Raw genomic sequence first — 12,438 nt, 5'->3', positions numbered from 1 at the left:
TTGTGGCCTCTAGAGTGTTAACAAGCTTTTCCTTTGATTTGACCTGGTGACCTAGTTTTTGATCCTAGATGACCCAATATCAAACTCGTCCAACATTTTATTGAGGGTAACATTCTGACCAAGTTTCATTAAGACTGGGCCAAAATTTGACCTCTAGAATGTTGACAAGCCTTGCCTTTGATTTGACCTGGTGACCTAGTTTTTGACCCCAGACAACCAAATATCGAACTCATCCAAGGTTTTACTGAGAGTAACATTCTGACTAAGTTTCATTAAGATTGGGTCAAAATTGTGACCTCTAGAGTGTTAACAAGCTTTTTGTTTGATTTGACCTGATGACCTAGTTTTTGACCCCAGATGACCCAATATCGAACTTGTCCAAGATTTTATTGAGGGTATCATTCTGACCAAATTTCATTAAGATTGGCCAAAATTGTGACCTCTAGAGTGTTAACAAGCTTTTCCTTTGATTTGACCTGATGACCTAGTTTTTGACCCCAGATGACCCAATATCGAACTTGTCCAAGATTTTATTGAGGGTATCATTCTGACCAAATTTCATTGAGTTTGGCCAAAATTGTGACCTCTAGAGTGTTAACAAGCTTTTCCTTTGATTTGACCTGGTGACCTAGTTTGTGACCCCAGATGACCCAATATCGAACTCGTCCAAGATTTTGATTGAGGGTAACATTCTGACCAAGTTTCATTAAGATTGGGCCAAAATTGTGACCTCTAGAGTGTTAACAAGCTTTTCCTTTGATTTGAGCTGGTGACCTAGTTTTTGACCCCAGATGACCCAATATCAAACTCTTCCAACATTTTATTGAGGGTAACATTCTGACCAAGTTTCATTAAGACTGGGCCAAAATTTGACCTCTAGAATGTTGACAAGCCTTGCCTTTGATTTGACCTGGTGACCTAGTTTTTGACCCCAGATAACCCAGTATCGAACTCTTCCAAGGTTTTACTGAGAGTAACATTCTGACTAAGTTTCATTAAGATTGGGTCAAAATTGTAACCTCTAGAGTGTTAACAAGCTTTTTGTTTGATTTGACCTGATGACCTAGTTTTTGACCCCAGATGACCCAATATCGAACTTGTCCAAGATTTTATTGAGGGTATCATTCTGACCAAATTCCATTAAGATTGGCCAAAATTGTGACCTCTAGAGTGTTAACAAGCTTTTCCTTTGATTTGACCTGATAACCTAGTTTTTGACCCCAGATGACCCAATATCGAACTTGTCCAAGATTTTATTGAGGGTATCATTCTGACCAAATTTCATTAAGATTGGCCAAAATTGTGACCTATAGAGTGTTAACAAGCTTTTCCTTTGATTTGACCTGGTGACCTAGTTTGTGACCCCAGATGACCCAATATCGAACTCGTCCAAGATTTTATTGAGGGTAACATTCTGACCAAGTTTCATTAAGATTGGGCCAAAATTGTGACCTCTAGAGTGTTAACAGTCAAATTGTTGACGACGGACGACGGACGACGGACGACCAGGGACGACGGACACAGGGTGATCACAAAAGCTCACTTTTGAGCACTTCGTGCTCAGGTGAGCTAAAAATGTACGAACATTTTATACGAAATACAAATTTGTAAAGTAATCATGCTAGAAAAAGTATATTGTACCATTTTTATGGTTTTAATAGAAATTATATTATAAATACCAAATTCAGTCTCATGTGAACTTTCACCGCGGTTTCAAATAAAGCACCAATATTGTATTGGAGCCTAGAACGAGCAATTCAACCGAAGCAAGTACCTCTTATCAATGTTATAATGACACTGTGTGCAAGAAGTGGTAATCTCTGAATCTTCAGTTAACATTAACTTCCCATCCCCTCTACCTTAAAGTCTATTTTGAATTTGGGTTTTACGTAGACTGATATCATATCAGCCGTTAGAGTCCTTTAAGATAAATATCCCGATCATAAAATCCTTTAAACAATAGCACTTTCTGAAGAAAAAAAATACAGTATCTCTTATCTCTGACGCCAAGATAGAAGAGAGTTTTCTGATGAAATATTGGAGTCAGTATCAATAAAGAAATAAACTTTATTACAGATTACTGGAACTCAACAGACTTTGTACGTCTAGGTTTTATGCTATAGTATGTGTTTATTGTCTAAATCGTGCGTACCAGCCCGCATAGCTCAATAGGAAGAGCGCCGATCTACGGATCGAGGGGTCGTGAGTTCAATCCACGGGCCCGTATGTTCTCCGTGACGATTTGATAAAATACATTGTGTCTGATATGATTAGTCCTCCACCTCTGATTCATACATGTGGGGAAGTTGACAGTTACTTGCGGAGAACAAGTTTGTACTGGTACAGAATCCAGGAACACTGGTTAGGTTAACTGTCCGCCGTTACATAACTTAAATACTGTTGAAAAACGGCGTTAAACCCAAAACAAACAAACAAACAAAAATCGTGCGAAGCTACGTGCCTGAACATGGATATTTGTTTTGAAAAGTTTCCGGTCATCAATTTTCACAAAGGGAAAACTGGGGCACCTTGAAACGTTTTATCGGTTATAAATCTCACCAAGTTTTGCATTTTAGAGCTGTTTACTATATCAAGTTGAAAGTAACTATGATAAGATACAAAAACAAACAACTTTACTAAAACATAATACCGTGGAAAATAATCCATTTTGAAACTGTTGTAAAACATTAAGCTTAACATCGCAAAGTATATAACTGTGATGTTGGATTTAGTTACCAAGAATGAGAGCATAGGTTGCAGTGTAATTTGCAAATAATCCATAATTTAGTCAAAATTATAAGACAGATATCTTAATACGTCTTAATACAATACATAATTTAATTTCGCATTTAAGGTATGACATTCTAAAGGAAGAAAGACTGACACCAGTGGGAGACATATCTGAAAAGTAACACATGATAATTTTTCGTTACATTCTGACATTGACAATTGTACATCTTAGTATGGTCGTTCTGTCAATTTAATGTTATAATTGTCATATATATTGTATTGATCAAGATATATACGTAATTTATACAAAACATTATAAACTTGACATACTAGATACCCTACCATGTTATATCTTAGATAACAAATTCAAAATATGCAAACCTCCCTTTTTTAATCCTCACTTTAATATTAAGAAAAATAGAGATAATGCAATCCTATCTTTAAGTAAATTAAGTCGAAGTTGGTGCGCTGTACCCCTATCAATATTCATTTGATTTTTTAATTTTCTATGTTCGAAAAAGGGTATTTTTTGAAACACCCAACCTTCAGATTTTATCTCGGATTTTGGTTTAATGTCGGTTCATTTTATCATACAGCGGTTCGCACGTTCTGAGTTACGACCCTTCTTTAAAAAGACCGTTTTAAGGTAATATGAGCCGCGCCATGAGAAAACCAACATAGTGGATTTGCGACCAACATGGATCCAGACCAGCCTGCGCATCCGCGCAGTCTGGTCAGGATCCATGCTCTTCGCTTTTAAAGCCTATTGGAATTGGAGAAACTGTCAGCGAACAGCATGGACCCTGACCAGACTGCGCGGATGCGCCGGCTGGTCTGGATCCATGCTGGTCGCAAAGCCACTATGGTGGTTTTCCCATGGCACGGCTCAATTATTGTTTCATTGTCCGCCTTCGTCATATTGAATACAGGGAGGATTTACCGAGGGTATGCTCCGATTCTAATTAAGTCTTCAAAAGAACAGCTCGTCCGAGGTCCTTCAGTTGTAATGCATGTTAGAGCTGTATTTTTCATATAAACATTTTATTTAATACGAATTTAAGGAAAGAATACCTAAAACGCGTTAAAGGCCTGTAAATGCATGTGGTAATGAAAATTTTCCGGAGGAAAATGCCCATGATCATTCTAGCCTCCGTCGATCTTTGTTTCTGGTTACAGGCCTGAATGGTAAAATATGTTTACGTGTTTATGACTGCATTACAAAAAGCATTGAATTTCACCATCAATGTAAATCTACCAGCGTATTTTCTACCATGGTAAATATTAAGTTTCGTGGACTTTTACTTCATCAAAAGGTTTTAGCAAAATAATCTTGGTGGAAACGATTTTTGCAATACCCGCAAAGACATTAATACGATTCACGTTTCAACGTTGTTGTTTTTGTTTTGTCCAGTGGTGGGGCACATGCAAAATGTTTACCTTTTACTCTAGAAAAAACTGAGGTCACATTGAAAACAGACAAATATATATTATGCTATATGTGATTCATTGCTTATTACAACGGATGGTATGCCTATGCCAAGGAGTATACATTGAAATGGTCTTGAAAAATGATGCAACTTATCCTCGGCATAAATGAATCCAGTGGCATTTCAATAAACGACACTTGTGTCTTTAAAGTCGCAAAAGACGGAATGTTCAAATATGCACATATCAACAAATGAGCCCCGCCATGAGAAAACCAACATAGTGGGTTTGCGACCAGCATGGATCCAGACCAGCCTGCGCATCCGCGCAGTCTGGTCAGGGTCCAAGCTGTTCGCTAACAGTTTCTCTAATTGCTATAGGCTCTGAAAGTGAACAGCATGGATCCTGACCAGACTGCACGGATGCGCAGGCTGGTCTGGATCCATGCTGGTCGCAAACCCACTATGTTGGTTTTCTCATGGCACGGCTCAAATTATTTTTGTGGCAATGCCTAATTCCAAGTATGTTGTGTATAGACGTTTGTAGATCATAGGAACATGCTATATATACATCGCATGAATCTGTTAAACATATATGCATACATGTGACTTAATGTTTGATTCAACTCAAGATAGTTTAGAATTTAGTCTTCATTATGTCCAAAATGACGTCGTTTATCTTTTGCCATGACGCTTGTTGATCACTATTCATTCCAACGGTGTCGTTGACGAAACCAGCAAGTTCTGTCAGGGCATCCTGGAAACAAAAGTTATAATTGTGATAAGAAGATCATACAAAGCAACAAAGCAAAATAACAGGAAATTCGATTTGATTAAATATGTTGAGGAATAATGTACAATAAGTCTAACGTTCCTAAGCACCGGCATATTATGTAAGAACAATAAATGGATTCCATGATCCTAAAGAAATGATAACAATACTGAGTCTAACAGTAGACATTGGTGTGAATCGAAGAGTTACGTTTTAAAAGATAAGAACGCCACTTCAGAACTTCTTAAGTACTTCAACATATTTGTAAATATTTCCAAACAGTAAAAGCTAATTGTTCTTCAGTTCTAAACCTGTAAAACCAGAAATATATTTTTTAGAAAAAATCCCATTAAATCCCATTTAATCCCGAAGAGGAACTCATTTTACACCTCAATGTGAACAATTCTCTAACAAAATGTTTTTTCCCGTAAACTGGCGTGGCAAGCAAATCTTGATCAAAACATTATGTCCAAAGTAATTAAAGGTGTACGATAGAGTATATGTATATGAGATGGGCGAAAATTTTCCAATAATAGAATTTTGGGGGAAATGCCGTTTTCAAGGGCAGATAACTTTTTTTTTAATACAGGTGACCTATGACTTTTATTGCATATCTTTGTTTCCTAGATTATTGCCCTTCAATATCCAAAGTTTGAAGAAATTCTTTTTTTGGGAAAAATTTCGCCCATCTCATATACAGAGACTCTAGCATATGCCTTTATTCTCTCAACTCCGCTCCATGCAAAATATACAGAATATGTATGTAAATTTAGCCTCAACTGTTAGGTCATCTGACCGGCAAAAATCCGAAAATATATAGAACATAATTACTTTGAATAGTCTAATGTCTGATTGACCTCTTTCCTTATGTTTAGCGCACATTTCGCCAATCTTTTCATCAAGTGTGCTCTCATTTTCCAAGTTTTCCATCCAGGATTGAACCATTTTACCAAAATACTTGGACCGTATTTTCAAATCGGGGTTTGTGAATGCAGCCTTGATTTCTGGATTGTTCTCGAAGAGTCTGTAAATGAATAAAACATTCAAACTAAAATGAAATTATCGCTGTGTCAAACATTTTGAGAAAATCGGTTGATTAACTACACAAGAGGACCATGATGGTCCTGAATCGCTCACCTCTTCCCACATGATCCAGTTTTGTGTATGACGTCGTTTTTTCTATTATTTGACATAGTGACCTAGTTTTTGAGCTCATGTGACCCAGTTTTGAACTTGACCTAGATATTATCAAGATAAAAATTCTGACCAATTTTCATGAAGATCCATTGAAAAATATGGTCTCTAGAGAGGTCACAATGTTTTTCTATTATTTGACCTATTGACGTAGTTTTTTAAGGCACGTGACCCAGTTTCAAACTTGACCTAGATATCATCAAGTTGAACATTCTGACCAATTTTCATGAAGATCCATTCAAGGGTATGGCCTCTAGAGAGGTCACAATGTTTTCCTATTTCAAGACCTACTGACCTAGTTTTTGATCGCAGTTGACCCAGTTTCAAAACTGGCCTAGATATCATCAAGATAAACATTCAGACCAACATTCATACAAATCCCATGAAAAATATGGCCTCTAGAGAGGTCACAACGTTTTTTCATTATTTGACCTACTGACCTACTTTTTGACGGCACGTGACCCAATTTCGAACTTGACCTAGATATCATCAAGATGAACATTCTGACCAATTTTTATGGAGATCCATTCACAAGTATGGCCTCTAGAGAGGTCACAAGGTTTTTCTATTTTTAGACCTACTGACCTAGTTTTTGACCGCACATGACCCTATTTCGAACTTGACCTAGATATCATCAAGATGAACATTCAGACCAACTTTCATGAAGATCCATTGAAAAATATGGCCTTTAGAGAGGTCACAACGTTTTTCTATTATTTGACCTACTGACCTAGTTTTTGATGGCACGTGACCCCCCGCTTTCGAATTTGACCTAGATATCATCAAGATGAACATTCAGACCAACTTTCATACAGATCCCATGGAAAATATGGCCTCTAGAGAGGTCACAAGGTTTTCTATTATTTGACCTACTGACCGAGTTTTTGACGGCACGTAACCCACTTTCGAACCTGACTTAGATATCATCAAGTTGAACATTCTGACCAATTTTCATGAAGATTTCATGAAATATATGGCCTCTAGGGAGGTCACAAGGTTTTTCTATTTTTAGACCTACTGACCTAGTTTTTGAAGGCACGTGACCTAGTTTCAAACTTGACTAGATATTATCAAGATGAACATTCAGACCAACTTTCATACAGATCCCATGAAAAATATGGCCTTTAGAGAGGTCACAACGTTTTTTCATTATCTGACCTACTGACCTAGTTTTTGATGGCACGTGACCCAGTTTCGAACTTGACCTAGATATCATCAAGCTGAACGTTCTGACCAACTTTCATGAAGATCTTATGTAATATATGGCCTCTAGAAAGGTCACAAGGTTTTTCTACTTTTAGACCTACTGACCTAGTTTTTGACCGCACGTGACCCAGTTTCAAACTTGACCTAGATATTATCAAGATGAACATTCAGACCAACTTTCATACAGATCCCATGAAAAATATGGCCTTTAGAGAGGTCACAAGGTTTTTTTTTATTATTTAACCTACTGACCTAGTTTTTGAGGGCACGTGACCCAGTTTCGAATATGACCTAGATATCATCAAGTTGAACGTTCTGACCAATTTTTATGAAGATCTTTTGAAATATATCGCCTCTAGAGAGGTCACAAGGTTTTTCTATTTTTAGACCTACTGACCTAGTTTTTGAAGGCACGTGATCCAGTTTCAAACTTGACCTAGATATCATCAAGATAAACATTCTGACCAATTTTTATGAAGATCCATTGAAAATTATGGTCTCTAGAGAGGTCACAAGGTTTTTCAATTTTTAGACCTACTGACCTAGTTTTTGATGGCACGTGACCCAGTTTCGAACTTGACCTAGAATTTACCAAGATAAACATTTTGACCTATTTTCATAAAGATCCCATGAAAAATGTGACCTCTAGAGATGTCACAAGTAAAAGTTTACGCACGGACGGACGCACGGACGCACGCACGGACGGACGACGGACGCTGCGCGATCACAAAAGCTCACCTTGTCACTTTGTGACAGGTGAGCTAAAAACAACTGACAAATACCTCAGTAGCTATAACTGGACGTATACTTAATTCTACGTCGTATGCAAATTAGTTTACAATTAGGTTACAACGCAAAAGAAGATACAAAACCTCGTTGAAATTGATACAGTGTAAATTAATATGGTAACAACTGCATGTAAGAGATAAAGTTTAACTAAGATTTTAATAGATTTTGAAACAGATTCACCTCTCATAGAACGCCACTCCATTTTTATCTTCCCAATCTTTGTAAGCTGCAGTCCAGGTATCCGCTACATTCTTCTTGTCAACTGTTAGTTTTGGTAGTAAATAAAAGAATAAAAACAGCGTAAAAACATGTGATAACATCGGGAGTACTAGTACCTTGTTATAGTTAGAACCTATCAATATACCTATGTTTCACAAATAAATACGAAATGACCAAAACCAAAATTCAACAGATCTTGATTCAAAGGAGATTTTAGTCAGTTTTTGGTTAAGATAAAAACAGAAGTTAGTAGGCTGAGGTATATAATAACAGTAGCTTAGTCTAGTATAAACTGACTGTTGTGCACTTTATAAGGAGAGATCACACTGCGCGCATGTGTGGTATAAAATAATCTGTAAAAAGATCCTTTGGAAGAATAGACCGCAACCAAGTAACTTAATACACTGACGAGATATGAAAACGAAACAAAAATACGCCTGAATATATTTTTACTACAAAAAAAGCATCACCTTGACATGTTCAACACATACACATCTCGACACTCTATACCCGTTGCGTTCGAATTTAATCAGCACAACTGACTGTAAAATTAACACAATGGGTATCGAGATGTGTATGTGTTCAACATGTCAAGGTGATGCTTTTTGTAGTTAGAAATATATTCAGGCATAAGTTTGTTGCGTTTTCATATCTCGTCAGTGTAGTACACTCAGTTTGACAGAGTTTGTTATTGAGAGGTATTGAAATGTGTTACACCCCTAACGCCCCCTAGCATCGGCTTAAGCGGAATTCTGTTATAGCAAAAATGAGAGTTTTCCATTATTCCAAAGGACCAGAAAATATAACAACACTAAGACCTTGTAACACACTTCTAGTTGAAGCAATGCACTGGTGTAAATATCATACATTTATTTTTTGCTGTAATTTATTCATATGCCAAATCATGCAATTCTGGCATAGTAATTGTCAACGTTCCATAGGTTCCTGCAAAGGTGTAGTGGAATGTTTGCTGTTATAATATGTATGTAATAAAAATTACAATACATCTTTTTACGCTCAGCATTCTCTTAAAACTATAAAACTCAAATTAACTTCTATGAAATAATAGAAGAAAGTTTATTTCCTTGACAGGTTCATTTCAAATGCACTCCTCTTTCATAATTACAGTAATTATAAATGCTTTGTCAACAAAATATTGTATTTTTAGTAAACCTGTTATGTCAACGCCTAGTACACTGATAAAATCTGGTATGTGGTTAGGTGAACAAAAATGTAAAAGTTTGTTTTTTTCATGATTAAACTGTACTGGCACAGACGTTATCAATGTCCATCGTAAAATATCAAGCCTTAACTATGAGAAAAGAATGTACGATTTAATAAAACGAGGCCAACGCCTGGCTACAAAATCAGTCATTTTCCCCATAAATGAACATAGTTATTGTCTAGTTTTAAATATGAAAATCTTAAACTTGCCAATTACTTCGTGAAAAAATGAGCTACTAAAACTAGTATATGTGTATGTTGATCTCGTATAGACTTTCTATGTTTGTTTCTTGAATTATGATTTAGAACTTTATTAGATATTTCATTCTAAGTTAAAAGATTCAGTACAGTCTCATGTAGACATTCCTTAAAACTTTTCAAACGATCTTTACATGTATGAAACATTTGTAAACCTTTGTATTTTTTGTCTTTGTTTCCTTTTTTGAAACTTCAAATAGGCATTCGTTATGATAATATGAGCATGTACATATTTCTTAACACTTTCATTAATTCATTTTCGAGCAAATTTACTTCCGCATATATGTTTAAGAAAGATACAGTGATACTGATAGCAAAACAAATAGTTATCGTTTCATCTTTAGCCTGCTGGCGGCAAGTGATTTTGCCTGCCGCCAGTGCAGACCAAGATCAGGCTGATCATGTTCTCTTTGAATAAGAAGTTATTGCCCATATTGAATGATAGACCAGTCCGTTTATTTTTTAATTTAACAAGGTAAAGGTTAAAAAGGAATTGTAACATTTGCATAACTGCTTTATAATCATAAAGATTATATCTATTACATATAGATTAATAAATGTGACATCAGTACCTTTGATCGATAATGGCCCTGGCAGGCTGATGATAGCTCGAGGGCTTTAATCTAATCTGGGGCTTTCACCTTCCTCGAGGGCCATTATCACCAAACGACACTGCTCTACCATCTATTACATGTTTACGTACAATATATCAACAAAAGTGTAGTATGGCATTTTAATTGGACACTTGAATCTGTTTAGTCTTAAATGCTAGTAAGTACGAGTTCTAGATTTTATTTTATATTTATATACGCAATTGTATAAAACAGACATGCTTTTGCTAATCTTTTCTGTTAAATGTGCTTTTGACAAACTCTTCTACCTTCTCAAAAGTGGCTACACAAATTTGTCATCATGTTAATTGGAAATCTTTATTTACCTACCTTTTTATGTTAATAAACCATTCAAATATAAATTTAAAATCCAAATTTAGATGAAGATGAAATAAAATAGCGTTCAGATTAAATATAACATCATTGTCAAATCACCTTTTCTCAGTTATCCGGCTAAATCCATAGCTAAACTAGTAAAACGTATAATTATATAATTATATAATAATATCATAAGTAATTAGGAAAAAACAACACTCCTTCACTATCTTATTTCTATCTTCCTGATAAAAATTACCTGAACTCATCTTTTATGCTAAGTATTAAACGTTCCAAACTCCCCAAAAATAAAATTTTATTTCTTCTAAGATGTGTAAATCTGGCCGACAGGAAAATGTGTGACTAGTCTACGTGCGCGTGTCTTATATACACCAGATTTTTTGGTGTCCTTGTATCTAATGACAAACGTGTGCACATAGTGCAGTGGGATAATGAAAGTTAACGAACATCACAACATGTCACTTTGAAAATTTCTGTCGCACGTAACACATATAATGCAACGTTCTCAATCTAACACATAAAGATACAATTAAGTCCTATGAATTGATGATAAGATTCTTTAGGCGTACAAACAACAAAGTCAAAAATGCATTTATCGCAATAAAACCTTACTATCTTACTAATTAAACTCTTTACAAGTAAGTCATACAGTCATAAGAAAATAAAGGTTTTTTTAATGTCATAGGCTAAGGACAATTGGTTTAATTCTAGCACGGGAAGTAGGTCACACGGCAGACCTCACTACTCAAGTAGAAAGTGAAACTTCAATGCTAGGTTAATATGGGTCCAATATTGATAATCGTGCCAATTAACCCTTATCATGCTGGACACGACTGATTCTGCCTTTGCGACCAGTGTAGATCATGATAAGCCTGCACATCCGTGCAGTCTGATCATGATCTGCACTGCTCGCCATTCAGTCAGTACAGATCGTTTGGTAAGCACATCTTTCAACAGTAAATGGTACTGTCTAAATTGAAAGATGGACAAGTTCATTATTGAAATTTAGCAGGGTAAGTGTTAACTATAATGATTTTGCAAATATATAGAAACTTGAATACTAAATGTTACCTGTGTTTTTTACTAAAATACCCAAGAGCACGAGTCCTGGTATCCAATGACAATACACAAATCAAATTACCTGGGTTAATTACCAGCTATCACGCATAAATCTTTATACAAGTATTATTTCATATCGTAAGTATAAAGACAAGCTTGGGAATTTTAAGAAAACTGTAAATACAAAAAAAAAATGTCCAAATGGTCATGAATTGCGTTTTAAAAACGACGAAAATGCCCGACACATCTCAATTGATAATAAAACAAAAAGCCTTTAATAGATGACAGAGTAATGGACTATACAGGAAAAGCCCTATTGACATTCGACCTCCGACTGTCACTGACTTTTGAGTTAGTGATAAGGGTGTTGTGCAAGACACGTTGTCTCATTATGGAAAACATTCGTGCCAAGTAATATTAAAATCCCTTTGTGGGTGACAGAGATACGGACCGGACTGGAAAAAACAAATCCTATTGCCCTTTGACCTCCAAGAATGACCTTGACATTTGAGATCGGGTCTGGTGTTGTGCATGACACATCGTCTTATTATGGGGTACATTTGCGCCAAGTAATATTAAAATCTGTTAATAGAATGTCGAGTTACAGACCGGACAG

The 12,438-nt window shown here is 35.9% G+C and overlaps 1 protein-coding gene across 1 annotated transcript; it reads right to left on the bottom strand.

Annotated features, from left to right (window-relative positions):
- Positions 1-4,650: 4,650 nt before the first annotated feature.
- LOC123546971 (globin-1-like) lies at positions 4,651-11,158 on the bottom strand. The gene is made up of 4 exons (XM_045333669.2): positions 11,002-11,158; positions 8,296-8,377; positions 5,758-5,950; positions 4,651-4,911 (listed from the first exon to the last, which is right to left on the bottom strand). Exons 1-4 carry the CDS (start codon positions 11,009-11,011, stop codon positions 4,792-4,794), a joined length of 405 nt encoding a protein of 134 aa, XP_045189604.2. The 5' UTR covers positions 11,012-11,158; the 3' UTR covers positions 4,651-4,791.
- Between the last annotated feature and the right edge of the window lie 1,280 nt (positions 11,159-12,438).

The sequence above is a fragment of the Mercenaria mercenaria genome, chromosome 9 (genome assembly GCF_021730395.1).
Source record: "Mercenaria mercenaria strain notata chromosome 9, MADL_Memer_1, whole genome shotgun sequence".
NCBI classification, from domain to species: Eukaryota; Metazoa; Mollusca; class Bivalvia; order Venerida; family Veneridae; genus Mercenaria; species Mercenaria mercenaria.
This window is presented reverse-complemented; position numbering and strand designations above follow the sequence as displayed.

Coding starts and splice junctions, on each gene's coding strand:
- LOC123546971 (XM_045333669.2), bottom strand. Junction 5,951..8,295: donor GGAGTGGCGTTCTATGAGAG/GTGAATCTGTTT, acceptor ATTCATTTACAG/ACTCTTCGAGAACAATCCAG. Junction 4,912..5,757: donor CAGACATTAGACTATTCAAA/GTAATTATGTTC, acceptor TTTTGTTTCCAG/GATGCCCTGACAGAACTTGC.